The sequence below is a fragment of the Suncus etruscus genome, chromosome 18, assembly GCF_024139225.1.
Source record: "Suncus etruscus isolate mSunEtr1 chromosome 18, mSunEtr1.pri.cur, whole genome shotgun sequence".
Classification (NCBI taxonomy): Eukaryota; Metazoa; Chordata; class Mammalia; order Eulipotyphla; family Soricidae; genus Suncus; species Suncus etruscus.
The window spans coordinates 25,551,656-25,579,174 of NC_064865.1; the positions used below are offsets into that span (position 1 = coordinate 25,551,656).

At 45.7% G+C, this 27,519-nt stretch overlaps 1 protein-coding gene across 3 annotated transcripts in view; it reads right to left on the reverse strand.

The window, feature by feature from the left end:
* MTHFD1L (methylenetetrahydrofolate dehydrogenase (NADP+ dependent) 1 like) overlaps positions 1-27,519 on the reverse strand; it is a 641,585-nt gene that overhangs the window by 469,478 nt on the left and 144,588 nt on the right. Inside the window, exons 16-17 of one of the 3 annotated variants that reach the window (XR_007491265.1) lie at positions 16,873-16,994; positions 10,085-10,159 (exon numbers count right to left, since the gene is read on the reverse strand). Coding sequence is in view for 2 of the 3 variants with exons in the window: in XM_049765366.1 (XP_049621323.1) it covers positions 16,905-16,994 (90 nt within the window). In the remaining variant the exon portion in view is untranslated. Of the gene's footprint in view, positions 1-9,861; positions 10,160-16,863; positions 16,995-27,519 lie in introns of those variants that run through there. The other 2 variants (XM_049765366.1, XM_049765365.1) reach the window with 2 other exon arrangements.

The window sequence follows — 27,519 nt, forward strand, 5'->3', positions numbered from 1 at the left end:
AGCTTCCAATTTATTAGAAAGAGCCCAGATAATTGCAGGATGCTAAAAATGTAGTATGGTGGGTTGGAGCAATAGCACAGCACTTGCCTTGCATGCGGACAACCTGGGCTTGCTCCCCAGCATCTATTAGGGTCCCCTGAACCGTGATAGGAGTGAATCCTGAGTGTAAGCCCTGAGCATTTCTGGGTATACCCCCCCCCAAAATAAACTAACAAAATAAATCAGATGAGACAGTCAAAAATGGGATGGTCACAGCAGCTGGGAAGAGAAAACTGAGGTCTCCTGATAGTTGGGGATTTGAAGGCCTCATCTAGGTGATACTCAGCTGGACTGTACAGGCCTGACTTAACAGTTTGGTGTTCAGAGTCTGTGGTGCTCTGAACACCAATGGGGTAGTGGAGAGTAACCACCACTAGTGACCCACTCCAGAGATTAAACTAGAGGCAGTAATCTGACAAGTCATACACTGTGTTTTTGTTTTTCTTTTTCATTTGTTCTGTTTTGGGTCCACAACGGGCAAGTACTCATGGGTTATTCCTGGCTTTGCACTCAGAAATCACTCCTGATAGGCTTGGGGGACCATATGAGATGCTGGGGATTGAATCAGGGTTGACCATCTACAATGCAAATGTCCTACCCACTGTACTATCACTCCAGTTCTGTACAGTAGTAGTTCTTAGGAGTTACCTGGAGTGTAGATTGAAAAAAAAAAAGATACCCCCTTTTCCCAGCTCCTGCACTCTTACTTCAAGTACTTGTGTGGACCTTACTTGTGTTCATCTCATATCTGGGCAGAATTAAATATATTTAATTTAATTTATTAAATAAATACATTTAATACATTTAAATAAATTAAAAAGTGACTTGTTAATTTTGTGGAAAAGGGGTAAGGAATCTCTCCTGGTGGAGCTCCGAGGCTGATCTGTAGAGCTGGGATCTGGATCTAAGCTCAGCCTCGAGCCGGGCAAGCACCTTAATCTTGACACCTGCTCTTGGCCTGATTAGACAAGAATTTAAGTTGAACATTTTTTTAGCTTAGAGGTTAGTCCTGGCGGCTCTATGCTCAGGAGTGACCCTTTTTGGTGCCCCTGAAGACTGTATGACGTTGGGGATCCAATTGGGGTCGACCAGTGCAAGGCAAGTAGTCCCTCTCATACCCTCCACCAGTCCTGTCTTTCCAGCCCCTTTCCCCATTTTTGGCAGTGTCTCTCCATCTCCAGCCTGTTCAGTTCATGAACTACCTTCTGTCCCTGAAATCAACCAGCTTTTTTTTGCTGTTTGTTTGTTTGTTTTGGTTTTTTGGGTCACACAGGCGGGGCTCAGGGGTTAATACTGATGGCTCTGCACTCATAAGTTGCTCCTGGGATGCTGAGATTTGAATCGGAGTCCATCCTGGGTTGGCCGTGTGCAAGGTAAATGCCCTACTGCTGTGCTATTGCTCTGGCCCTCCAAAATCAACCATCTTCTTGAGACCAGGAAGGTCCTCTGGGGTTTTCAAAATAAAATGGGGTTTTGGACAACCCTCCACCTCACTGGCAATTAAATTATCTTCAGCATAGGGGGTATCTATAGGTAGCAGTGCATGAGTCGTGGCCTTTTAGGGACACTGGCTATTTTATTTTTGGGGCTGGTGGGCTGGTATTAGTCACAGGTCATCCCTGACCATGTTCAGGGGACCGTAGTGGTGCCAGGGGTTGAACTGGAGACAATTGAGCTCATGTGCAAGGCCAGCTTTGTACCCCACATTATCTCTCCAGTCACACCTGTTTTGCTTGGCTGGTTCCTCTGCCGAGGGCTCCAGTGTTTGGTGGGGGTTGCGGGCGTCGTTAGTTCTCAGGAAACTTAGGGCCTAGCAGACACTGGCCCAGAACTCAGTGGAAAAGGTGCCTGGAACCCAACACAACCTGAGTTGACCTTAAGTTGAACTGGCCCATGGAGACGCCCTTAAGGTAGTTCTTCACATGTGGTCCGGGGTCAGTGGGCAACTGACTAGAGCCTGGCAGTCGGCCAACTTGCTACTACTAGTGCTGTTCTGGAAACTTTGGGTATTTATATATTTTGAGTTTCTCAGGATGTGAAGTCAATCCTGTGACAAGGAAATGTCCATGGGTGGAGCCTGCAGGGGATCTACAGCCCTCTCCCAAGCTGACTGGAGTTGGGGGAATGCAGCTCAACCCAATTCGAACACATCTAACAAGACTGAGCCTACTTCCCATACCTGTCACAAACTGTAGGAGGTGGGTGTTTGAGTTCACTCAGAAACACCTCATGGGTATTTGGAGCCATACACAGCAGGTATGTTCTTGCCTTACACAAGGCTGATCCAACTTTAATCATTGGCACCCCATCTCGGCTTCTGAACCCTGACAGGAGTGGATTCCTGACTGTAGAGGTAGGAGTACATTTAGGATATGGTCCCCTAAATTAAAAGGCAAAAACAGGTATGAGAGATAGTACAGCAGGTAGGGCATTTGCCAACCTGGGTTCAACCCCTGACATTCCATCCCTGAGTACCAGAGTAATCCCTGAGTGTAGAGCTAGGACAGTGGTCGGCAACCTGTAGCTCGCAAGCTACATGTGGCTCTTTACACTTTTAATTTGGCTCTTCTGTGTGCCGGGCAGCCGCTCCAGCAGTCAGGACTCTACTTCTAGCCTCTGTCAGTGCCCACCCTGTGTGCAGCCCCTGTGGCCGGCTCCACACAGCTCCAGTCGGGTCATGTGGTATGGGGTGTGTGACTTTCTGTGTGGTGCCACACAGGTCCAGTCAGGTCATGTGGTATGGGGGGGCATGACTTTCTGTCTGGCTCCATGCATTGAGGCAGCATCCTCTCTGCACTATAGACTAAGGAGCAACAGAGGAGAAAGCCGTGTGTGGGGCAGTGGCTGCATTGTGGTGCCTGGTGAGTCACTGTCTAGCCTGGACCCCGCCCCATCCCCTCTCCTGTGGGACAATATTTGTATTGGGGCCCTGTGAGCCAGAGCTTCACGCATTTTTTAAACCTAGGAGCCAGCAAAATAAATTAGTGGCCAGGTTCTGAGGTCAATATATAACAGTACCAGTGAGGACTATTTGAGTGAACCTTGCTTAAAATATCCGTGATGAGCCCCACTAATTTTATAATACTATTTACACACACATAAGATGCCATATATGTGTCATCCACAGATCCCCCCATAACAGTGCATCATCCTCAGTTTTGCATCCTCATTATCAGAAATCAAAGCAATTTTTTCTCGAGAAGGGTGTTCACTATCCAGAGTTAACAAATGATCAGTGGATTCAAAAACTGTATTTCATGGTGGATATTACTTCACATCTAAATCAGCTTAATAATAAACTACAGGGGAAAGGAAACACAGGTTTTTTGATGTTAGAAGAAGTTATTTCCTTTGAAAACAAATTATCTGTTTTTGTTCAAAATTTTGACAGAGAAACTTTGATTCATTTTCCAAGCCTGTTGAAACATAACCAAGAAAATAATTCTGATATTGACATTACCTATTTTAAAACAGCACTTTTTTTGTTTTTTGTTTTTTGGGCCACATCTGTTTGATGCTCAGGGGTTACTCCTGGCTATGCGCTCAGAAGTTGCCCCTGGCTTGGTGGGACCATATGGGACGCCGGGGATCGAACCGCAGTCTGTTCCTTGGCTAGCGCTTGCAAGGCAGACACCTTACCTCTAGCGCCACCTCACCGCCCCCTAAAACAGCACTTTTAAATATGAGGGAAGCTTTTCTCAAGAGGTTTCAGGATTTCAGAAACAGCAAAGCTACGTTGGCCTTTGTTAAAAAACCTCTGGATGCCATTGTAATGGAATTAAAATTTTCTCCCTTTAATATCGACATTGGCAACTTTGAAATGCAATTGCTGGATTTAAAAAGCAAAGAACTGTGGAGCTCGAAATTTGAACATCTTTGTGCTAATTTAGAAAGATTGGAGAAACGCAAATGTGAACTTAGTTCACAGCACAAGTGGAGAAGGAAGATATGTTAATTTTTAACACCTGGAATAATATTCCTGACTCATATAATCAACTACAAAAGCTAGCGTTTGCTGTTCTTTCCTTGTTCGAGTCTACAAATTTATGCGAACAATCATTTTCAAGCATGAATCTTATCAAGAGTAAATTGAGAAATCATCTCATTGATGAGAACCTGAAATCATGCCTAAAATAAAAAACAACACACAAATCTGACTTACTCAAACTATTCAAGGAAATGCAAGGCCAATGTTCACATTAGTGTTTGTGACTTTGTCAGTCATTGTCAGGATGTAATTTTCTCTACATTGTAAGGCAAATTTTATGGAATTTAATGCTATCGATAAATAATATCATTCTAAAGTTTTTGTTTCATTAGTTGTGTTATTTGTATCCTCCTGACCTATGTGGATACTTGCATGCAGATTATTCTCAATAAAAACTTATTGAAACTAAAAACAGAGTACCATCCTATGTATTTTCGGTTTTAAAAATGTGGCTCTTGGGCCCGGAGAGATACAGCGGCGTTTGCCTTGCAAGCAGCCGATCCAGGACCAAAGGTGGTTGGTTCGAATCCCAGTGTCCCATATGGTCCCCCGTGCCTGCCAGGAGCTATTTCTGAGCAGACAGCCAGGAATAACCCCTGAGCACCATTGGGTGTGGCCCAAAAACCAAAAAAAAAAAAAAAAAAAAAAGTGGCTCTTGGGGCCGGAGAGATAGCATGTAGGTAAGGTGTTTGCTTCTCATGCAGAAGGTCGGTGGTTTGAATCCCGGTATCATATGGTCCCCTGGGCCTGCCAGGAGTAACCCCTAAGCGCTGCCGCGTGTGACCCCAAAAAAAAAAGGGGGGGGGGCTGGAAAGATAGTATAGCGGTAAGGCATTTGCCTTGCATGCGGAAGGTCGCTGGTTCGAATCCTGGCATCCCATATGTTCCCCCGAGCCTGCCGGGGGCGATTCCTGAGGTAGAGCCAGGAATAACCCCTGAGCATTGCCGGGTGTGACCCAACACCCCCCCAAATGTGGCTCTCAAAATAAATTTCAATCATGGTTTTGGCAAGATTTGGCTCAGTTGAAAAAAAAAAAGGTTGCTGACCATTGAGCTAGGACAAACCCCTGAGCACTGCTGGGGTGGGACCCTAAAATAAAAAGAAAAACAAAAATGCAAAAACAATCAGAACAAGAAACCACCTACCCCAAAAGTTCCTTTGAGACATGAAGTTCATCTCTCCTTGTCCTTAATACATCTGTTTGGGGCTGGAGAGATAGATAACACAGTGGGTAGAGCACTAGCCTTACATGGGGCCAACCCAGGTTTGATTCCCATCATTCAACATGATTCTCCCCCCTACCCCCAGAGCATCTCCAGGAATGGTTTTTTTTTTTTTTGTTTGTTTGTTTTTGGGCCACAACCAGCTGCGTTCAGGGGCTTCTTCTGGCTCTGTGCTTAGAAATCACTCCTGGCAGGCTCAGGGGACCATATGGGATGCTGGGGATTGAACCTAGGTCCACCCTGGCTCTGTCTTGAGCAAGGCAAATGTCCTACGACTGTGCTATCCCTCCGGCCCCCCAGGAATGATTCTTGAGTGCAGAGCCAAAAGTATTGCCAGGTGTGACCCCCCCCCAAACCAAACAAATTAAATAAAACAGAACATCCAACTTGACAAGTGCCCAAAATACATTTATAGCAAATAAATGAATGAAAAAGAACATTAATCCTGGGCTGCAGAGATCTCACAACTGATAGGGTGCTTGCCTTCCATGTGGCTAATCCAGGTTCGAACCTGGCACCCCATATAATCCCTTCAGCCTACTAGGAGTTATTCCTGATCACAGAGCCAGGAATGACCCTTACAACACCCAGAGTGGCCCCTAAACAACCAAAAGGACATATTTCTCAATGGTTCACATCCCTCATCAAGAGGACCAGCAAGACCAGTCATTTTGCTGTCAGGCAGAGAATTGGTTGTTCTTAACAGCTACACCAGCTGTTCTTGAGGCTTACCCTGGCTCTGTGCTCAGGGTCCCTCCTGAAGCTGCTCTGGGGGTCGTAGACAGTGCCCAGGTATCAAATTGCTGCAGCCAGGCAAGAGCCTTAAACCTGCACCCCACCCCATCTACTCTCAGTAGAGAGACCGAATTTAGTGGGAAGGTTTTCCTGAACCCTGGGATGAGGAGGTTCCTGGAGAGTGAGGTCCAAGTCAGAAGTCTTGTTGGGGAAAGCGAGGAAAGGCAAGTGGGGGAGACAGGTTGGCTGCTGAGCTCAGCCTGGATTCAGCACAGAGATTGAAGTGGGCTTCTGGGAGCTGGGGTGTCTGTGCTCCTCAGAGCCAGAATCTCTGAAATCCTCCAGGACCCTGAAGCACAGCTGTGGTGACAACACTCGGTTTCTAGGGGTTCTGCCACAGAATCAGGTCCAGAGTCGAGTTTCCCAGGCAGTGCTGAGGGGGCTTGGGGCTGGAAGGGTCCAGCGCTCGAGTCAGTGATGTGGCCAGGCCCAGCGGTGCAGGGTCACCAGGGCTATTCAGGGAGGTGCTTGAGGTGGGGTTGGGGACAAGAGGTCAGTAGTAAATTTAGGGACTAGCACATACAAAGCCAGCATTCCTGCCCTTAGGTCCATCTCCCTACCCCCCCAAATGTTTTTGGGGACACAACATATTACAAAAATTAAAATCACTGGGCCGGAAGATAGCATAGTGGTAGGGCGTTTGCCTTGCATGCAGCTGATCCAGCATGAATGGTGGTTCAAATCCTGGCATCCCATATGATCTTGTGAGCCTGCCAGGAGTGATTTCTGAGTGCAGAGCCAGGAGTAACCTGAGCTCTTCTGGGTGTAACCCAAAAACAAACAAACACAAAATTAAAACCACTGCTCGAGGGGCAGTTTAGAGCTGGGTGGTAGTGATTGGAGGGAAGAGAAAAATGAGTATCTTCACACCAGACAATGCAAAATTATATAATTAACAATATTTTATTAATAATTAATAAATAATTAAACAAGACAATTAAAAACCCCTGAAAGGCTGTGGAAATCTGTACAGGCATTAACAGATTCAACTTCCATTAATATTTTCTTTAACCAAATTTAGCCACCTACTCACAACTTAAATTTAAGATAGAAAAAAAAACAGTCGATGAAGATATGTTATTTTCTAAAACATTTATTAAAGCAGAATGAGGGGCTTTCAGCCAAGAACATAGCTCAGTTGGGTTTTCAGCTTTCCATATAGGAGGTCTTGGGTTGAATTTCTTGCACTCCAGTATTGAGTAAAAACAGAAAATTAGGGGCCGGAGAAACAGCATGGAGGTAAGGCATTTGCCTTACATGCAGGTCGGTGGTTCGAATCCCGGCATCCCATATGGTCCCCTGAGCCTGCTAGGAGATTTCTGAGCATGTAGCCAGGAGTAACCCCTGAGTGCTGTCGGGTGTGACCCAAAAACCAAAACAAACAAAAAAACCCCCAGAAAATTAAACTTTAAAGAACAGATGAAAGAAATGCAGGAGGCAGAAGGCAGCTGCTCCCTGGGACTGGAGAGATTTTATAGTGGATGGGGTGCCTGCCTTGCATTTGGGGACTCAGGTTTGATCTCCAGCATATGAGAACTGAACCTTTCCAGGAGTGAGCATTGAGCTGATGTGCACCACCGCCAAAAACCAATAATAAACCTCCCCAAACCAGTCTGTAAAGTTGTGGAGTGCGTGACATAAAAAACCCCAGTACTCTCAGCTGGATCTACAGCTGGAAGACTCTAGTTTTGGAGGTATCAGCCTCCAAAGTGCAGGCAGAGGGGAGATGACTTGTTTTTTTTTTTTTTTTTGGGGGGGGGGAAAGGGGTGAACATCCAGGTGCTCATAGCCCCATGTGATCCAGAGGATCGAACCCAGGCCTTCCAGATGCCAAACCTGAGCCCCAGGATCAGAACAGAACAGCAGCAGAGAGGGATATTTGTTTTGCAATCAATTGACCTGGGTTCGATCACTGGCATCATACATGGTTCTAGAGCAGTCAGGAGAAAGCGCTGAGCACTGACAGGTGTGTCTCAACTTTTTCTGACCAAAAAATATTCCCTAAACCCAAAAATCTAAACACCAGCTTTTGAACCATTTCCCCTGCCCTTCAGATTACTGGGACAGTTCTCAGAGAGGCATCTTGGTATTTAAATGGTGTTTTGGAGCAAATGAAATTGCACACACATCCTGGGCAGAGAGCAAAGGAGCAAGGTCTGTGTGGGGCATAGTATCGGGTACCCTGAAAGACATCCTGGTTTGGCTTCTCCAGAATGTGCCTGGGGAACAGGGAAGATATTGAGGGCAACTATTTTTACTTATGCAACTGGGAGGACAATCGCTTCTTGTTCATTCCTGAATCCTTGGTTTTGTCTTAAAACTTTTTTTTTTTATAATTATAGGGAAAACCAGAAACAAAGGCCCAGGAACTCAGGAAGGGGGAAACAGGCTACAGAACGTTCTTTTCTGGCCTTGAAGGATCGGCCCTTGGCCACTGAAAATCATTCACTGGGGGAAGAAACTCGCATGAACTAAGTTTTCAGGCAAAGCGATTCGATCTTCATTGGCACTGAAACAAATTGTTCAGAATTTAAGACAGACTTTGTTTCAAGGGACTGTCAAGAAAGTTGCATAAAAACACTTACCAAGATATTATTTCTTTTTTTGGTTGCACCCAACAGTGCTCAGGAGACCATATAGGGTGCTGGGGATGGAGTCCGGTCTACTTCATGTAAGATAATCACTCTACCGACTGGACTATTACTTTGGCCCCCTGATCAAATATTTCCGTGTGTGTGTGTGTGTGTGTGTGTGTGTGTGTGTGTGTGTGATGTTTAGAAGTTCTGATTAGAAGGACCTGAGTGTGTGTGCGTGTGTGTGATGTTTAGAAGTTCTGATTAGAAGGACCTGAGTGATAAAACAGCAAGTAGGGTATTTGCCTTGCATGCAGCTGACCCAGGTTTGATCTCTGCCATCTCATATGGCCCCCCGAGCCTGTCAGGAGTAATTTCTGAGAACAGATTCAGAAGTAACCTCTGAGCATCATCATCAAGTGTGGCACCCCCCCACCAAAGGTTCTGATTAGAAAAACAACCCTGCTCTTCCACCAAGCTCCGAAAGAAAATAATGACTGCCAATATTTCCCAGGTAGTTTGGTCCTGGTTGATAGCTCTGGGGCCAGCTCATAAAGGAGAAGGGCAGATTCCCTTTTCTGCTTGAACAGTCCCAGAGCCATACCAGACAACCGCACACAGAAATGGTCCAGCTCAACTACTTACCCACCTAAAACTACCAAGATCAGTGAGCCCAAACAGTAGCACTTAAGTAAGGCACAAGTAGCACCAACCATAGCCCAGCAAATCGTAGTAACTCCATGAAGAGATAAACAGTCATTTCAAACTGACTCACTGATCAAAGTTTTGATCACTCTATTCATCTTGTGTGTTGTAACAACCATATAAAGTTAATTTGTTTGTGTCTGCATGGAGGCAGGCTAGGGAGATGAGTAGGAGATTGGGGACACTGATGAAAGGAAGGTCACACTGGAGGTGGGATTTGTGTTGGAACATTTTCTGCCTGAAATGACTGTATCATGAACAACTAGGTAAATTATGGTGTTATAATAAAAGGTGAAAGTTTTATACAATCTGAAGAGAAACCAGAGTATGGTGTTATAATAAAAAGTAGGAAAAAAATAAGAGGAAAGTTCTGGCTTCATTCTCCATTGTTTAGGACATTGATGCTAGGTGACAGACTGCCTGGTCCCTGAGCAGGGACAAGTTAGTCCAGCATGTGTCTGCAAGGATTCCAGATATGCTATTATTTTTCGTCCAGAAACAACATAAAAAAAACATGGCACTGACAAACATGCTACCTTTGAGTTCATACTTTTTTAATCCCAACTGCCCCATAAAATAAACATTTTCAAGTGTAAGCTATAGGAGGATATCAACTTTGAAGAAACAGAAAATAAATTAGTTTCCTTTTCAACCTTGATGAAGGTTTGTTGCTGAGCGAGACATATCCTCTGTTGCAAACAGAATTCACTGGAAGGAAGAATCAATCTTTGGTCATTTCATCATTTCGCTTGCATTTTGAAACCAGCATATTTCAAATTCAGTTTCTTCTCCAAATGCAGCAAAAAGGCAAGTCATGAGTTTGTATTTTGTGAGCCTGCAAAGTAGGAGTGGGGAAAAAAGTCAGTGGTTTAGGAAATGGCCTTTCCCTCTGGTGTTAAAGTGTTAATAAAATGCAGTTTTAGAATTGGAGACCACAAAAAAAAAAAAAAAATCAAGAACAGCTATGTGATTATAGTTATAAGATGAGGAAAACTTTTAAATTTAATTTAATTTTGCCTTCTTTGGGGCCACACTGCTGTGTTCAAAGCTTACTTCTGGGCTAGCACTTAGGGATATTCCTGGTGGATTCGGGAGACCATATTGGGGTCGAGGATGGAACCTGGGATGGCCACATCCAAGGGAGCACCCCACCCACTATGTTCTCTCTCAGGCCCCTTGACTGAAACTCTTTGTTTGGATTTAACTAGTAATAGAGCCAATGTTAACTGAACTCTTCACTGTTTTGTGACACTGTTTTGCTGGCAGCTTCCAGAAACATCCTCACAGATGCACACACAGTTGGAAAGTTGAGGCAGAAATCCCATGACTTCTAAATTTGGGACATCCAGCCTTAGATGCATAACCAGAGATAAGGGTTAGAGGTTAAGATGCGAGACCCTCTTAGGCACGATTTCAGGGTTTTTGACTTTTTTTTTTTTTTTTTGAGAGCAGGCACAGAAAACAAGACCTAAAAAATATACATAGCAAAGTAGGCAAGAAAATGACCTGGACTTTTTTCGGGGGGGTGGGGGGCTCCTGGAGGCAATCAGAAGTTACTTCTGACTCTGCATTAAAAAATTACTCCTGGCAGGCTCATGGGACCATATGGGATGTTGGGGATCTAACTGGGACAGTCATGGGCAGGCAAAAGTCCTATCCACTGTGCTATAGCTCTGGGTTGATGGACCAAGAATTTTATGACTGTTAAGGTTTTTATTTTCTTTTGTTTTTGAGCCACACACGACAATGTTCACAGGTTACTCCGGTCTCTGTGCAGGAATTACTCCTGGCAGTGCTGGGTTCCATATAGGATGCCGGTTTCAAACCCATATTGGCCATGTACAAGGCAAATGCCCTACCCACTGTACTACCGTTGTGGCTCGTTAAGATTTTGTTTTCTTGCTTCCTCTCAAAAGAACAGACCAGGGCTCGTTGTCTGAGCCAGCCATCTTTCTGAAGGAGAAATGACCACATTGCATTTTGAAAAAAAACAAGCAAGGGGGCTGGGGAGATGGCTTGGTGAGCTGGAGCACTTGTTGGCATGGGGGGAACCCTTGGGCTTTAATCCCAGGACTGCATGGTCTTTGGAACACTGAGCCTTGAAAAGCCCCTGAGCACTAAGTAGTTGTGTCCCCAACAAAAGAAAAGAAAAAAATTAAGAGGGGCCAGAGAGTTAGGGCAGAGGTTAAGGCACTTGCCTTCTATGTCATCAACTTCAATTTGATTCCTGCCACACAGTCCCTGGAGTCTCACAAGGACTGATCCCCAAGGAAACAGCTAAGAGAGAACCCTAAATACGGTCCCCAAATCCAAACAAACAAAATCTAAAAACCAAATCTACAAAACATCTAAGTTCTAGGGGGAAAAAAAAGATGAGATCACCACTCTTGGGGAAATGTAAATGCAATCACTGTCCTTTAATCTGAATTTGCTCATGAAGGAATTTATCTACGGGGCCAAGAGTTCCCTTTACTGGAATAAAGGAGGGAAGGTGGCAGCCAGCCAGTATATGTGGTGAATTTTGGAATGGAAGAGGCAAAGGGACCAGGATTTAAAAATATCCCCCAAGTCTATCAGGTCCCAGAGAAGGGAAAAATAGAACCACAACCGTGATAAACAGCAACAAGAAAACATCTGAGATGGATTCAGATTCTCAAGTCCTCAAGGGGAGGTGGGTATCTGCTTCAGGGGTTCTGGTGACTCTACTATTAGGGCAGAGGCCATGGGGAAGACAGGAATGCAGGGTATTGTCTGACTGACTCACTTCCATGACTTTGTCTTGAACTTTTTTTTGTTTCTGGGCCATACCTGGTGGTACTCAGCAGAGATTACTCCAGGCTCCACACTCAGAAATCACTATTGGCAGGCTTGAGGACCATATGGGATGCCGGGGACTGATCCCGGGTAGGCCATGTACAAGGCAAATGCCCTCACCTCTGTGCTAATGTGATGGCCCCTTGAATGGTTTTGGGTTCACACTTAGCAGTACTCAGGGGCACTGGTTAAAGGAGATGCTAGGGACTAAACCTGGCCCTCCTGGATGTTGAGAGTGTGCTCGGTCTGTCTGGATGTCTAGAAAACTAATTATGAATTAGGAAAAGATCTAGAAGGTGAACAAGTGATAATGAATCAATGAGAAAATAACAATAAAACTATGAGGACAGAGTAAATCAGACAGTCTCACCCGGGGCTAGAGAAATAGCACAGTGGGTAAGACATTTGCCTTTCATGCGGTGGTTCAATTCCTGGAACCCATAGGGTCCCCCAAGCCTGCTGGGAATAATTCCTGAGTGTAAAGCCAGGAGTAAGCCCTGAGTACTTCGGGTATGATCCCAAACAAAGCCACACATAAACAGTTTTACTTTTGTATGGGGAGAAGGGAATGGGGTGCCAAGGATCAAGCCTGTATTGGTCGTATGCAAAACAAACACTCTACCCACTGTATTCCAGCCCCATGCACCATCTTTTTTGGGGGGAGGGTAGCCCACACTCAGCAGGCGGCACTCAGAGATTACTCCTGGCTCTGCACTCAAGAAATTACTTCTAGCTTGGAGCTGGAACGATAGCACAGCAGTAGGACATTTGCCTTGCACACGGCCAATCTAGGATGAACCTCGATTCCATCCCGGGCATCCCATATGGTCTGCTGAGTCAGGAGCAATTTCTGAGCGCACAGCCAGGAATAACCCAAGTGTCACAGGGTGGCTCAAAAGAAGCCACACCAAGAAAAAAAAAAAAAAATCACTTCTAGCAGGCTCAGGGGACCATATGGGATGCTGGGGATTAAACCTGTGTCAGCTGCTAGCAAGGCCAATCTGCTGTGTTATTGCTCCAAGCCTCCACCGACATCATCTTTTATTAAAGATGTTTGTTTTCATCTCCCAGCTTATTCTAGTCTTGCTTGGAAGTAGTAAGAGATCTTCTTTCTATCCCAAGGATGGGGTAAGGAGTAATGAACAGACAGCAGTGTTCAGTACTTATTCTGGCAACGCACTCAGGGATCTCTACTGGTGGTGCTTGGGGACCAGGTGGGATGGTGGGATGGAACCTGGCTTGGCTATTGTTCTGGCCTTTAAAAAAACTTGAAGACTAAAATCATTGAACCCTTCTGCCCTGCTAGAGACCCTATGTCTAATGACTCTGGGATATGGTTCTGTTCCTAGAAGGCAGAGGGCAACAGCTGTCCTCAGGACTGATTTCTGCCCTCTATAAATATCACAGAAAAATATCTGATCTGAAGGCAGAGTGAAGCATGCCTTCCTGTATGTGAAAATACAGAGAAAGTGTTTTCGATGAGACAAAACATTCCTGGCAGGAGCCAGTCCAGCTGTCTCCACAACAAATGCAACTTTGCTCACCAGAACCAAGCAGGAGAATATTGGAATTCTTCAGAAAATTGGTTTGACTTTATGAGATTCATTTAAATCCTGCCAAGACTCAGAAATATGATCAAGGTTCAGAATGAGAAACCAAGAGGGACCTCCCACTGCCCCCCAAAATCCCAAACAAACCCAAACCCCACAGATAAAACCCAAAATTCAATGAGCCCTAACTGATCGTTTCAACAAAGAACAGTTGATGTGGTGGAACTGATTTCATGGGGGCAAACAGGTGATTTTACTGAGTTATACTGGATGGTATGTGAGAGAGAGGTCTTAGTGTGACAGGGAAGCAATGCAGGGGAGCCCCAAAGGAGACAAGGATCAAGTTTTGGATATTCCTGGATCTCTCCTTCTTTGGAATGTCTCCCCCCATGGTTACTAGGAGAGTTAAGAGAGGGGAGGGCAGGGGAGCATGGACCCATCTGCAATGTAGAGGATCTCACCTGAGCAAAGCAACCTGCCGTTCAACACAACAGAGCAACACTTCACCTTACATCAAAATCTGGCCCAAATCTGAGCCTCTAAGAGTTAATATTCTCTGGGGTCTGAGGGAGGCTATAAAAATTGAATGCCACTGCAGCCACTATAACCATAACCATAACATTGGTTAGAATGTTGGCACTGCCTATGGGTGACTGAGCACTGCCAGGTGTGGTCCCTGAGAACAGCTGGGTGTCTCTCCCACTCCTAAAAAAAAACTCACCAGAAAGAGTCAACGTTTTTTGGGGGGAGGAGTGACGGCCTTTGGGCCACAACTTACAGCACTCAGAGGGCCAAATAAGCTGCTGGGGATTGAATTAGGGTGGGCTGTGTGCACACAAGTGCCTTATCCCTGACCTATCTCTCTGAGGCCCACAACTAACAACTTTAGGGTCTGATTTACAGCATTTGCATGTGTGAATATTAGTGGTGTGGGAGGAGCACACTGTATGGTTCTGGGGAGCATGCAGTTACGACTTCAGTCAGGGTGGGACCCCAGGTCTTCTTCACGCAATGCAGCACTCTGATTGTTTGACAAGTCCCTGATGGTAAAGCAGAGGGTAGTTCAGGCCCAGGGAAGGACTCAAGGATCACCCACTGAGCTGAGTCCAAGTGGACTAAGCTAAGCTCTGCCTAGTGTGTCACTTGATGGACAGGACCCAGGGTCGATTGCCCAAGTGGGGTTGAGCGCTGGAGCTGAACACAGAACTGCTAAGGGCCGGCTTGGAGAAGCTCTAAGCAATTCCCAAAGAAGAAAGTGGGGGCCTGAGCAATAGCACAGCAGGGAAGGCATGTGCCTTGCATGTAGCTAGCCCAGACTTGATTCCTGGCATCTCCTAGGCATCCCCAAGCACTGCCAGGAGTGATTCCTGAGGGCAGAGCCAGAAGTAACCCCTGAGCACTGCCTGGTGTGGCCTAGAAACCATAAAAAGAAAAAAGCAGGGGGCCAGGAAGAGGCCCTTCAGTGCTTTGCCCTAGCGCTTGCCCATACAGGGACAGAGAGGATCCAGACACACGTAAAGAATGGCGAAGTCAGGGCCCGGAGAGATAGCACAGCGGCGTTTGCCTTGCAAGCAGCCGATCCAGGACCAAAGGTGGTTGGTTCGAATCCCGGTGTCCCATATGGTCCCCCGTGCCTGCCAGGAGCTATTTCTGAGCAGACAGCCAGGAGTAACCCCTGAGCACCGCTGGGTGTGGCCCAAAAACCAAAAACCAAAAAAAAAAAAAAAAGAATGGCGAAGTCAAATATGGGTCCTTTATCTTGATGATGACCACCCCAATAATCCCACAATGACTGTTAGTCTCACAGTTGGGCTCATCTTCCAAGGAGTCCCAGAAGGAACGCTTGATGGCACTCTTTAAGGGGCTCCTCATCCTCCCTTGGCCAGTTTTCCAAGTTCAAAATGGAAAGACTGTTCATTGAATAAGCTGGGGGCCCTTAGCTCCCTCCAGCCTGCATGCAATACAAAGCCAGAATGACAGCACAGCGGGAAAGGCTCTTGCTGTGCACATGGCCAACCCAGTCTCCAGAAATCCTTCCAGGGGTAATCGCATGTATGGTGCAGGGGGGACCTAGCTCCTCAGGCTAGGAGTCCAGTCCAGCATCCCTTTCTCCACTTTGCGTGGTCTTCAGACTGGGCAAAGCAGTGCTGGGTGGGTGGTCATGGGCAGAAGGATGGAGACATCACTAGATACCCCACAAGTCATTGCTGCAGCCATGAAGGCAGAATTAGGCAAAAGAAAAGGGAACCCAGGACTGGGAAAGCAGAAGACACAGGAAGGAATGAAGGAAGGAAGGGAGGGAGGGAGGGAGGGAAAAAGCGAGGAAGGAAGAAAGGAAGGAAGGGAGGGAGGGAGGGAAAAAGCGAGGAAGGAAGAAAGGAAGGAAGGGAGGGAGGGAAAAAGTGAGGAAGGAAGGAAGGAAGGAAGGAAGGAAGGAAGGAAGGAAGGAAGGAAGGAAGGAAGGAAGGAAGGAAGGAAGGAAAAGGCTAAATATGCTGGCTTCTGGGGGAAATGATCAACAGCTGAAGGCAGCAAAAGGGGGTATTGCAAAGAAAAGGAGCTCAGCTGGGACAAGGATCCACTTTGTGTTTCGGGGGAAGTAATAGGGTTATTTTTCCAGACTAGAGGCATTGGTATGAAGATCTAGATCAAGTCGGTGCAAAATCCTAAGGCAAACTTCAATGGAAAGGGAATCTCTAAAATTAGTCTCCCTTGATTTATTTTGTATGGTTATTTGCTTTTGGGCCAAACTCAGTGGTACTCAGGGGTCACTCCTGGCTCTGCGTTTAGGGAATCACTCCTGGAAGTGCTCAGAGGACAATATGGAATGCTGAGGCTTGAACCAAGGCTGACTGCATGCAAGGCACCCCAATTCCCTCTCTTCAGCCCCAGTGAACAGAGACTCCCTGCTTGCTATGGTTCTAGCCCCAGGTGGAGAAGGGCTATGCTGGACAGCAGCGTCAAGTCAGCTGTGACAGACAGAATGCCTGGGGACAGTGTGAGCTTCCAGACCCAGATGGGACTTCTCAGGGGAAGTTCACCTCACTGCATTCTGTGATGCCAATGAAGAAGGACAGAAGCAGCAGGAATGGCTGCAGAACTGGGGGGCATATGTGGTGAAACCTGGGGGATCTTGGGACCCCCACTGCAAACAAACATGCAAACAAGACCCTACCCAGCTTACGTGGAGTTGACTGTGGACGCCACCACACTCCTTCAGAACAAGCCTTTGATTTGCTCCGTGTCTGGGTCCAGATCAATGTCGTAGAAGCAGGGCCTGGTGGGCAGTCCGGGCATGGTGCTCATCTGGAGGAGGGAAGGAGAGGCTGAGTTAGGGGCAGCTCTGCATCTGGGCCAGCACCCCAAAAACAGAGCAGTCAGTGATGCAGCTCTGAAGACTTGACCCAGACCATCCAGTCCAGCCCTTGACCTCTCTGGCCCCTTGTGGGGTGTCCGGGTGCGGGACCTGTGCGTGCCTAGACTCTCGATCAGTGCAATTAGTCTTTGCAGAAACAGGTGAGACACTGTGTGATTTGGAAGCAGCTTCTATGGGTGGCAGGATCAGCAACGTGGGGGCCAAGACCAGAGTCTCTGCTCTGGGGCCGAAGGGAGGAACTTGGGGTGTGGAAGCTGCCTAACCCAGGCTATGCACAGACCAACTACTTTCCCTATGGAATAAATCATTCACTTTTATTCTGGTTCAGGTTAAGGCACAAGCCTTTTCCTCATTTGCTTTGTTCCCTCCCACAGTTCCTGCTGTAATGTGGAAACTTTTTTCTTTCTTGAATGGGTGGCTGGACACAACATGTATCTATCATTCTATTTCCAAAATTTAAATCACTATTATAGTCAACTACCATATGATGTAATCTAAATAAAAAGACGTTTCCTTGGAAGAAATAACTCAAAAACATGTCAAGTCTTTACAAAATGACTATTTTATTTTGTATATTGTGGAACCATACTCTAAGGTGCAGAAGGTTTTCTTCTGGCTCTGTGCTCAGGGATCGAGGGAGCCTATATAGGGAGCTGGGATAGAACTCAGGCCAGCTGCATGCAAGGTAAATGTCCTTTCTACCTGCTCTATTATCGTTCAGGCCAGGACATGTTTTTGAGCTATAGATTCTTACCACCTTTTGGCCAAAATCAAGTGTATATATAATGTCTGGCAATAGTACAGGCCCTCAACATATAATGTTATTTTACTTATTACTTTGGTTTCTGGGTTACACCTGGCAGAGCTTTGGGCACTTTGGGCACTCTATAACTAAATTCAACCAGCATCTGTCCTGTGCAAGGCAAGCACACCAATACCCACACTACCCTATGACCCAACAAATAATTTTAAAATAGTTACTGGGGGCCAGAGAGAAAGAACAAGGGTTAACATGCTTGCCTTGTATGTAGTCTTCCCTGGTTCTACACACACACACTCCTGGCAGGCTCGAAGAACCATTCAGGATGCTGGGGATTGAACCCAGGTCAGCTGCATGCAAGGCAAATGCTCTACCAGCTGTGTTATCGCTCCAGTCCCCTTCTTTTCTTTTTCTGACATTTAAAGAAGGACCATAATACGCTTTTTTTTTGGGTGGGGGGGAATGGTGTGATTGGAACTACATCAACAGTGCTTACAGGCTGCCCCCAATTCTATACTTAGGGACAAGCATTTCTGGTGCTAAGAATTTGAGAAAGGGTCTGTGTGCTGCATGGCAACAGCCTTACCCCTTCTCTGAATCAAAATAATATTCTTTATTTTTGTTTTGTTTTTGGGTCACACCTGGTGGTGCTCAGGGGTTACTCCTGGCTCTGCACTCAGAAGTTGCTCCTGGCAGGCTCAGGGGACCATATGGGATGCTGGGACTCAAACCACCATCAGTCCTAGGTCAGCCGCATGGCAGTGCTATTGATCCAGCCCCCAAAATAATTTTTTTTTTTTTTTTTTTAGGTTTTTGGGCCATATCCTGTAACGCTCAGGGCTTACTCCTGGCTATGTGCTCAGAAGTCGCTCCTGGCTTGGAGGACCATATGGGACGCCGGGGGATCGAACCGCGGTCCATCCTAGGCTAGCGCTGGCAAGGCAGACACCTTACCTCTAGTGCCACCACGCCGGCCCCGCAAAATAATATTATTTTTTTTATATAATTATCTTTATTTAAATACCATGATTACAAATATGATTGTAGTTGTATGATAACAGTCATGTAAAGAACACCCCCCTTCACCAGTGCAAGATTCCCACCACCAATTTCCCAGATCTCCCTCCTCCCCACCCCACCCACACCTGTACTCAAGACAGGCTTTCTATTTCTCTCATTCATTTACATTGTTATGATTGTTTTCAGTGTAGTTATTTCTCTAACTGCACTCATCACTCTATGTGGTGAGCTTCATGTCATGAGCTGCACCAACATGGGAAGATGGGGGGAAATAAGGGTTGGGACTGAGGCAGTAAAAGATTAGAAATGAGCTTTGTAAGGGCAGTATCAAGGTCACAATACAAGATGGATATTATGCATATATAAACTATATGCATACAATACTATCAATAGGAGACCAAGGAGAAAAAATTTCCAGTGATTATCCCAACATAAATCAGTGCTAAAACGACCCGCCCTCCTCCCAAAGTACATTCTCATTACTGTAGGGAGAGGTAGGAGGAAAGCCTGATGACCCCTATAGAGCCCACCTGGACTGGCGCTCAGGGAAGGCCTGGAATCTAGGGGAAAAGAGAGGGACAGAAGGGGGCCTGCCAAGCATCCCAGCTCTCCCCAGGCTAGGAAGAAGGCCTCTGGCAAGGGGACTCCCAAACCCCATACCTGAGAAGAGCTGGCCTTCAAAATTAAAGGGGAAACTGGAAGCCAGATATCTGCCTGCCCTCCTCCCCAGGCACCCCCCTCCCGAGTACGGAAGGAGGAGGGAAGCCTGAGGACCCCTAAGAATCCACTTGAACCCACTTCTGGCCATCTGAGCCAGCACCCAGGGGGGGGGGGGCTAGAGTCCAGGGGAAAAAGAGGTGGATGGCTGGGGGCCTGTCAAGCCTCCCAGCTCTCCCCAGGCTAGGGAGAAGGCCTCCGGCATGAGGCCTCCCCAAACCACATATCTGGCAAGAGCTGACCTCCAGAATCAAAGAAAATTGGAAGCCAGATATCTGCCCAAACTCCTCCCCATGTACCTCCCCCCTGAAGTACGGAGGGAGGGGGAAGCCTGAGGACCCCTAAGTGTCCACCTGAACCCACTTCTGGCCATCTGAGTTGGCACCCAGGGAAGGACTGGAGTCAGGGGAAAAAGACAAGGACGGCTGGGGGCCTGCCAAGCCTCCCAGCACTCCCCAGGCTAGAGAGAGGGCCTCTGGCATGGGGCCTCCCCAAACCCCATATCTGGCAAGAGCTGACCTTCAGAATCAAAGAGGAAACCAAAGCCAGATATCTGCCCAAACTCCTCCCCATGCACCTCCCCCCTGGAGTACAGAGGGAGGGGGGAAACCTGAGGGCTCCTAAGAATCCACCTGAACCCACTTCTGGCCATTTGAGCTGGCACCCAGGGAAGGCCTGGAGTCAGGGGAAAAAGACAAGAATAGCTGGGGACCTGCCAAGCCTCCCAGTACTCCCCAGGCTAGGAGAGGTTAGGAGCCGGAGAGATACTACAGTGGATAAGGTGCCTGCACTGAATGTGACCAACCTGGGTTCGATCCCAGGCATCCCATACGGTTCCCCAAGCACTGCCAGGAGTGATCCCAGAACTCAGAGCCAGGAGTGAGCCCTGAGCATTGCTGGGTTTGAACCCCAAAACATCAAAAGTGATCATTTGAGGGGTGGAGAGACAATTAAGATGGATTAACTTTTTCACCCTATCACTCAAGACACCAACCTTCCATTGCCCTGGTCTTGTGCCTCCTCACCTATTTCCAAGTGAGATTTGGGGGTGGGGTGGTGGTGCGTGTGTCACATCTGGCAATGCTTAGGAGTTACTCAGGAAACCATAAGTAGTGCCAGGGCTTGCACTGGGGGGCAGCCAGGTGCAAGGCAAGCAACTATCCAACCTGTTTCATGTCTCTTGAGTAAATAAAATAAACCAAAGAACAAAGTCACTTGCTCAGACATTTTATTTAACTGTTAATGTTTTGAAGAGTGTTGGGACTACTCTTGGCTGTTTGGGGTCACTTTCAGAGGTAACTAAGGGGACTGTGCTGTGCTAAGAATTGAACCCAGGCCCTCCTCACTCTGTCCCTACCAAATAAAACAGGATTCAGTCTCTTGAGTAATTTCTCCAGCCTCTTTGTTGAAACTATGTAAGTTTAAATCCCACAAGGAATTTAAATAATAATTAAACATAACTTTATTAATTATTAAATTAATTAATATAACCACCACCACCATCATCTGGCCCTTGCAGCAGTATGAGCATTCCAGCTGTTTTAAATCCGGGTCAATATAACTCAGACAACAGCTATTCAATGTCTCATAACAATCATATTCTGCATTTCCTTCTAGTCAAGGACTTATCACTCTTCTGTTTTCCTCAGTGAAGTGCACACTGACTTTTTTTATTCCTCTTTAAGAGCTGTTTGTTTTCCCTTCATTGGGTTCTGAGAGCTCAATATTTTGGACAAGTCCTTATCTGAGAAGACTTACAAATGTTTTTGCCCTCCCTGTGGCCAAGTTGGTTTCCAAATATTTGGGTTTTCCCCAGAAGTCTCTCAGAGTTCTTTTCTAATTTAATTCCATTGTGGTGAGAGAACATAAGTTGTATTATTTGAGTCCTTTAAAACTAATTGAGAATTAGTTTGTGGCCCAGAATATGGTGTGTCTTGGCAAGTATTCTGTGTACATTTGAAAAAAAAAAGTATCTCACTGTTGGAGTGTTATAAGATGGCCAATAAGATCCCTTGGACTATAATTTTGTTCAAGTATCCTACATATTTGTTATCTCTCTGCTAAATCGATTTTAACATTTTATTTACCGGGGATGGCTTAGAGGCAAAAGTGCTGGGGATCCAACTTGGTCATAAGAGAAGAGCACTGACCACTGTACTATCTCTCTGGCCCCAAGTTCTTCAATGTGTGTGTGTGTTTTTGCTAAAAGAAATTTTAGTTGGGAGCCTGAGAGATAATTTAGTAGGTAAAGAACTTGCCTTGCATGTAGTCAACCTGGGTTGAATCTCTGGCATCTTATATGGTCCTTTGAGCACGAGCAGGAGTGAACTCTTCACACAGAGCCAGGAGTAAGGCCTGAACACTGTCAACTGTGATGGTCAAACAACAAAAATCTTAAGTTCACCTAAGTTTTTGTAAGAATTTGACTGGGTAGAGAACTCTAGGTAGAGACTTTGCTTTCCGCTCTTTAAAGATGCTGTCTTTCACCGCCAAAGAGTTTGGATGCTTTTATTTTTGGGCAAGGGGGTCACAATCAGTGATGCTTAGGGCTACTCCTGGCAGGCTTGGGGGGACCATATAGGATGCCGAGAATGGAACCTGGGCCAACCACAAGCAAGATAAGTGCCCTACCTGTTGTACTATCATTCTGATTCCTAGTTTAGATAGCTTTTATCCAAAAACAAAACAAAAACAAACAAAAAACAGCTGTCAATTTCTTTGTTTTTCTTTACAGGAGTATTTTATCCTGTTCTTTATTTTCTTTGGCAGCACCAGAGATAGAACCCAGGGCCTCACACAGGTAAGCAAATGTTCTACTGCTAAGCAGAGGGTGAGCTATTTTCTTAAAATTTGCCTAAGACTTTCTCTTTATCATTACTCTTTGTTCAATGGTGGGATGTTACATCTGGAGGTGCTTGGGAAGGGGGGGGAGGTCATATGTAGTGCTGGGCCACATGCAAGGTTAGTATCCTTCCCTCTGTACTATCACTCTGCTCCCTCTTTATCATTATTCCTAAGCAATTTCATTAAGATGTGCCTTGATGTAATCATTTTATTTTCTTTTTTTGGCCACACCCAGTGATGCTCAGGGATTGCTCCTAGCTCTGCACTTAGGAATCACACCTGGCGGTGCTCAGGGATGCTGGGAACTGATGCAGGTCAGTTGCATATAAGACAAAGCCCTCATTGCTGTACTCTATCTCTCTGGCCCCAACTGCTGTGATTTTTTTTTTTTTTTATGCTTCCTGGGAGTGTGTGCCAATTTCTTGGGACTGGGTTTGGTTTTTAGTTTCTATCAATGAGGGAAAAAATGGTTATTATTTCTTCAATATTTTCAGTCCTTTCCTTCCTTTCCTGTGGGACTTTAGTTCATGTATTTTTTTTTTTTAACCACTGGAAACTGTACCAAAGCCCAGCAATGCATGCTTCATTTCCCCCAGTTTTATTTCTTTTGTTCTGGATAGTCTAGTGTTCTGTCTTCAAGTAAAACAATCTTTTCTTCTAAAACATCTAATCAATGATTAATCAAAGTATTAAGACACTATAGCTTTCACTGAAAGTTTATCAGTCTTTTCCCCATCTTCTCTGTCTTTATGTTAATTCCTTTTCTTTTGGTTTTGTTCTTGGGTCATGCCCAGTGGTGCTTACTACTGGCCTGCACTCAGGAATTACTCTGGCAGTGCTTGGTGGACCATATGGGAAGCTGGATATTGAACCTGGATTGGCTGCATACAAGGCCAGTACCCTACTCACCACTCTCTCTCCAGTTCCCCTTCTCTTTTACTGGCCAGAGTGATAGTACAGCGGGGAGGGTTCTTGCATTGCACAAGTCCCAACCTAGTTTGACCCGTGGCATCTCATATGGTCCACGGCAGTGCCAGCTGTGATTTCTGAGTGCGGAGCCCAGAGGGAGAAACTTTTGAGCATCGGTGGGTGTGGCCTAAAACCAAACCAAAACAAAACATTCCTCCCCAAAAGAAAATAACTCCAAAACCCCACTTTATTTCTGTTTGCTTTTAGAGCCAGAACCAACAGTGCTCAGGAATGACTCCTGTCAAAGCTTAGGGGACCATATAGGGTGCTGGAGATCAAACCTGGGTTGGTCACATGAAGGTATGTGCCTTGCAGGCTGCACTCACACTCCTATACCAAATCTTTCCTCAAAGTTGTTGAACATGTGGACTAGAGTTACAATAACTACTTTAATGTCCTAGTTATGTCATTTAAGCATTAATTTTCAACTTTTCTCAGAGTAGGTTACATTTTACAAATTTGTATGTTTCTAGATCTGCGGTCTCACACTTTAAAATTGCCACACCCAGAAGTGCTCAGGGCTTACTCCTGGAGAGATTTGAGGGACTATAGGATATGGGGATCAAATCTGGGTTGATCAAGTGCAAGGCATGTGACCTACCCACTGTACTATCTTTCTGGTCACAACCTTATTCCTTTTTATTTTTTTAAATAAACTTTTAATTGAATCATCATGAGATAAAGTTCAAAGTTGTTCACGATTGAGTTTCAATCATATAATACCTCTTCACCAGTGCACATTTCCCGCCATCAATGTTCCTTCCCAGTGTGCTTCCCACCATTCCCTTGGCCACTTCTATGGCAGTCTCTGTCTCCCACCCCCCTTTCTCTTCTAGGAACAGTGGTTTATACTATGGTTGCTGATGGGAAAAGGAGATAGCATGTATATCACTTTATTTCCTTTCAGCTGCAGTACTTGTCCAGAGCGAGCATTCCCAACTATCATTGTCAGTCCTTTCTTTGCCCTAACTTGCACTCCCCTGCTCTTATGACAAGCTTCCTGCCATGGACAAGTCCTAGGCTTCATCTTTATTGTTTTATTATCATATTATTTAATATATCCCGCAAATGAGTAATCATTGTAGGTCTATCCCTCTCCCTCTGACATATATTTTGCTTAGCATAAAACTCTCCAAATCCATACATTTATAAGCAAATTTCATGACTTCATTTTCCCAACAGCTGTATAGTATCCCACTGTGTAGATGTACCATAGTTTCTTTATCCACTCATCTGTTCTTAGGTTGTTTCCAGATTCTGGCTATTATAAATAGTGCTGCAATGAATACAGGTGTGCAGAAGGCACTTTTGTATTGAGTTTGTGTTCCTAGGGTATATATCCCTAGGAGTGGTATTTCCAGTTTTTGAGGAGTCTCCATATTGTTTTTCATAAGGGCTGGACTAGATGGCATTCCCACCAGCAGTGAATGAGAGTTCCTCTCTCCCTACAGTCCTGCCAGCACGGATTGTTCTTTTTTTTTTTTTTTTAGGTCACACCCGGCAGTGCTCAAGGGTTACTCCTGGCTCCACACTCAGAAATCACTCCTGGCAGGCTCAGGGGATCATATGGGATGCTGGGATTCGAACCACCACCCTTCTGTGTCAAAGGCAAACATCTTACTACTGTACTACTCTCCGGCTAATTGTTCTTGTTCTTGGTGATGTGTGCCAATCTCTGTGGTGTGAGATGGTACCTCATTGTTTTGATTTGCATCTCCCTGGTGATTACTGATGTGGATTATTTATCATGTGCCTTTTGGCCAGCTACTATTTCTTCTCTGAGGAAATGTCTATTCATCTCTTCTCTCCATTTTTTGATGGGGTTAGTTTTTTTTTCTTGTTAAGCCCAGTGTTGTGTTTTTTTTTTTTTTTTTTTTTGACTTTTATAAATCCTTTATACCATGTTTCAGGACATAGTAGAGGTACTCAGAAACAATTTAACCTTAGTATGCTTAGATTGTAAAACCTGGCTGGCTGGGACTATGTGTTTAGGATGAATATTTTCCCATCTTGGGAAAGAAGTTTCTCTCCTTGGGTGTGGTTCTAGGCCTTATTCCCTCTCATTCTTTGGCAGTCTTTCCCTGGCTGAAGATTTCTTCCCCTGGACACATGATCTGGTTCATAGGAATGCTCAGGATCCAGGGGGAACGTCCTGTGAGCTCTTCTGAGTTCCCACTGTGCTAGCAAAGAGAAGCTGCCTTGTTTTCTCTGGTTCCCTGGCCCCAAGGAGAGAGTTGAGCTCTACCTGGGTTTCCTCTTCCTACAAAGCCAGTCCAACATTCTTCCTCCTTTCCACTTGTGGGTCATACCTGGCTATGCTGCTTTGTACTCAGGAATCTCCTGGCGGGTTTAGAAGACCACTACATAGTATCAGGTTTTGAACCCATGTTGGCCATATGCAAAGCAAATGCCTTACCTGCTGCTCTTACTGCCCCAGCATCCTACACTGCCTTTGTGTGAGGAGGGTAGGCTTGGACCACTCAGGGCTCACTTTATGAATTCCCTGATTTTCAGGGATCAAGGTCATTTCCTGTTTTATGTTCAGTATCTTTTTTTTTTGAGGGAGAGAAGGGGACAGAATTTGGGTCATGTGGAGCAAACTTAGGGGTGACCGTTGGCAGTGCTCAGGAGACAATAAACTGATATGATGCTGGGGTCACCCAAAGGCAAGGCAAGTGCCCTCAACCAGTGCTCTGTCTCTCCAATCCCAATGTCTAATGTTTTGAGCAGTGATTTTCCTATACTTTGCCTACACTTTGGTCCCTTGAATGAGAGTGGATCTCATTAGTCTCTTTTCCTTTATTATGTTCCTTTAGAACATAATCTCTCTCTTTTTTTTTTAAAATGGCTATATATCATTGGGTGATATTATTGCCTTATAAATGTGAGAAAGAAATGTTAATAGGATGGAGGTTTTAAAAGGTCTGATTATGCCACTTAATCTACTTGATTTAAGAGGAATATCATTGGAAACATCGCTTTATAATCTGTATTGGCAGAACCTGACTTTCAGACAAGAAGCCAAAGAATAAAAATAATATCAATAAAGTCCAGTGGTACAAGACAATGACCCAAAAGTAGTATCACTTTCTTAAATTCAGAGCCCAAGTTCCACTCATTTACAAATATGCAAAATAAATATGGCATTTAAATCTTACAAAAGGATCAGTGGTCTTGAAAAGGGGGACACGAGAGAAGCTCTCTTTATCATGGAGATCCCAAAATGAACAGATACAAGAAGCATGGCAGAGCCTTTTATGTTCGATTTCATACACTGAAAACACAATCAACAAAGAGGATCTTTCCCTACTGCCCAGCTCTCTGCTCTCAAGCCAAACAAGCCCTGAACTTTTTCCTCTTTTTGGCAGGGCCAGCTCCAGCCTGGGCCTCCATGGCTGCTTTGTTCTTCATAAGAGCCAGTGAGAAGCATTTGAAGTCAGGGATGCCTCCCTCCACTGCCCTGGCCGTGACCTTGGCAAATGACAGCTTCTCAGGACACCTGGGGACATGGTGCAGGCATCCGACACAAGTGCTGGGGTCGCTCTCTAGCACCAGAAGGAGCTTGATGCCATCAGCCACAGGCTGTTTTCCCATAGACACACGGCCAAGAGCTCCCAGAATTTCCATCTGTTTCATCTATATACAAAGATCAAGTGCCCTGGAGCTGGGCTTCACCACAGCGGCTCCGGCATGCAGCCTCACCTCTCTTCCCGCCCAGCACGGGGCTGGTTTGGATGAATATCACACCTACTTCCTGCCTGTGTCCCCACTGTTGTGACCTGTTCACTCCAAATTGTCTTTCTTCTAGATGAGGCCAGACAAACAACAGCGATTCATTCTGCTGTTGCTGTTGCTGCTGGTGTGTGTGTGTGTGTGTGTGTGTGTGTGTGTGTGTGTGTGTGTGTGTGTGTGTGTGTGAGAGTGAGAGAGAGAGAGAGAGAGAGAGAGAGAGAGAGAAGAGAGAAGAGAGAAGAGAGAAGAGAGAAAGAGAGAGAGGAAGGGAGGGAGGGAAGGAGAGGGAGAGAGAGCTCCCAAGGCCAGCCAATTCAGAGGAGAGAGCTATGATAGGCAGTGTGCTGAGAAGGCATAGAAAGAGAAAGCTGAGTGTGGCTACTCAGCCTGTACTTTGCTTTTGCTATAAAATA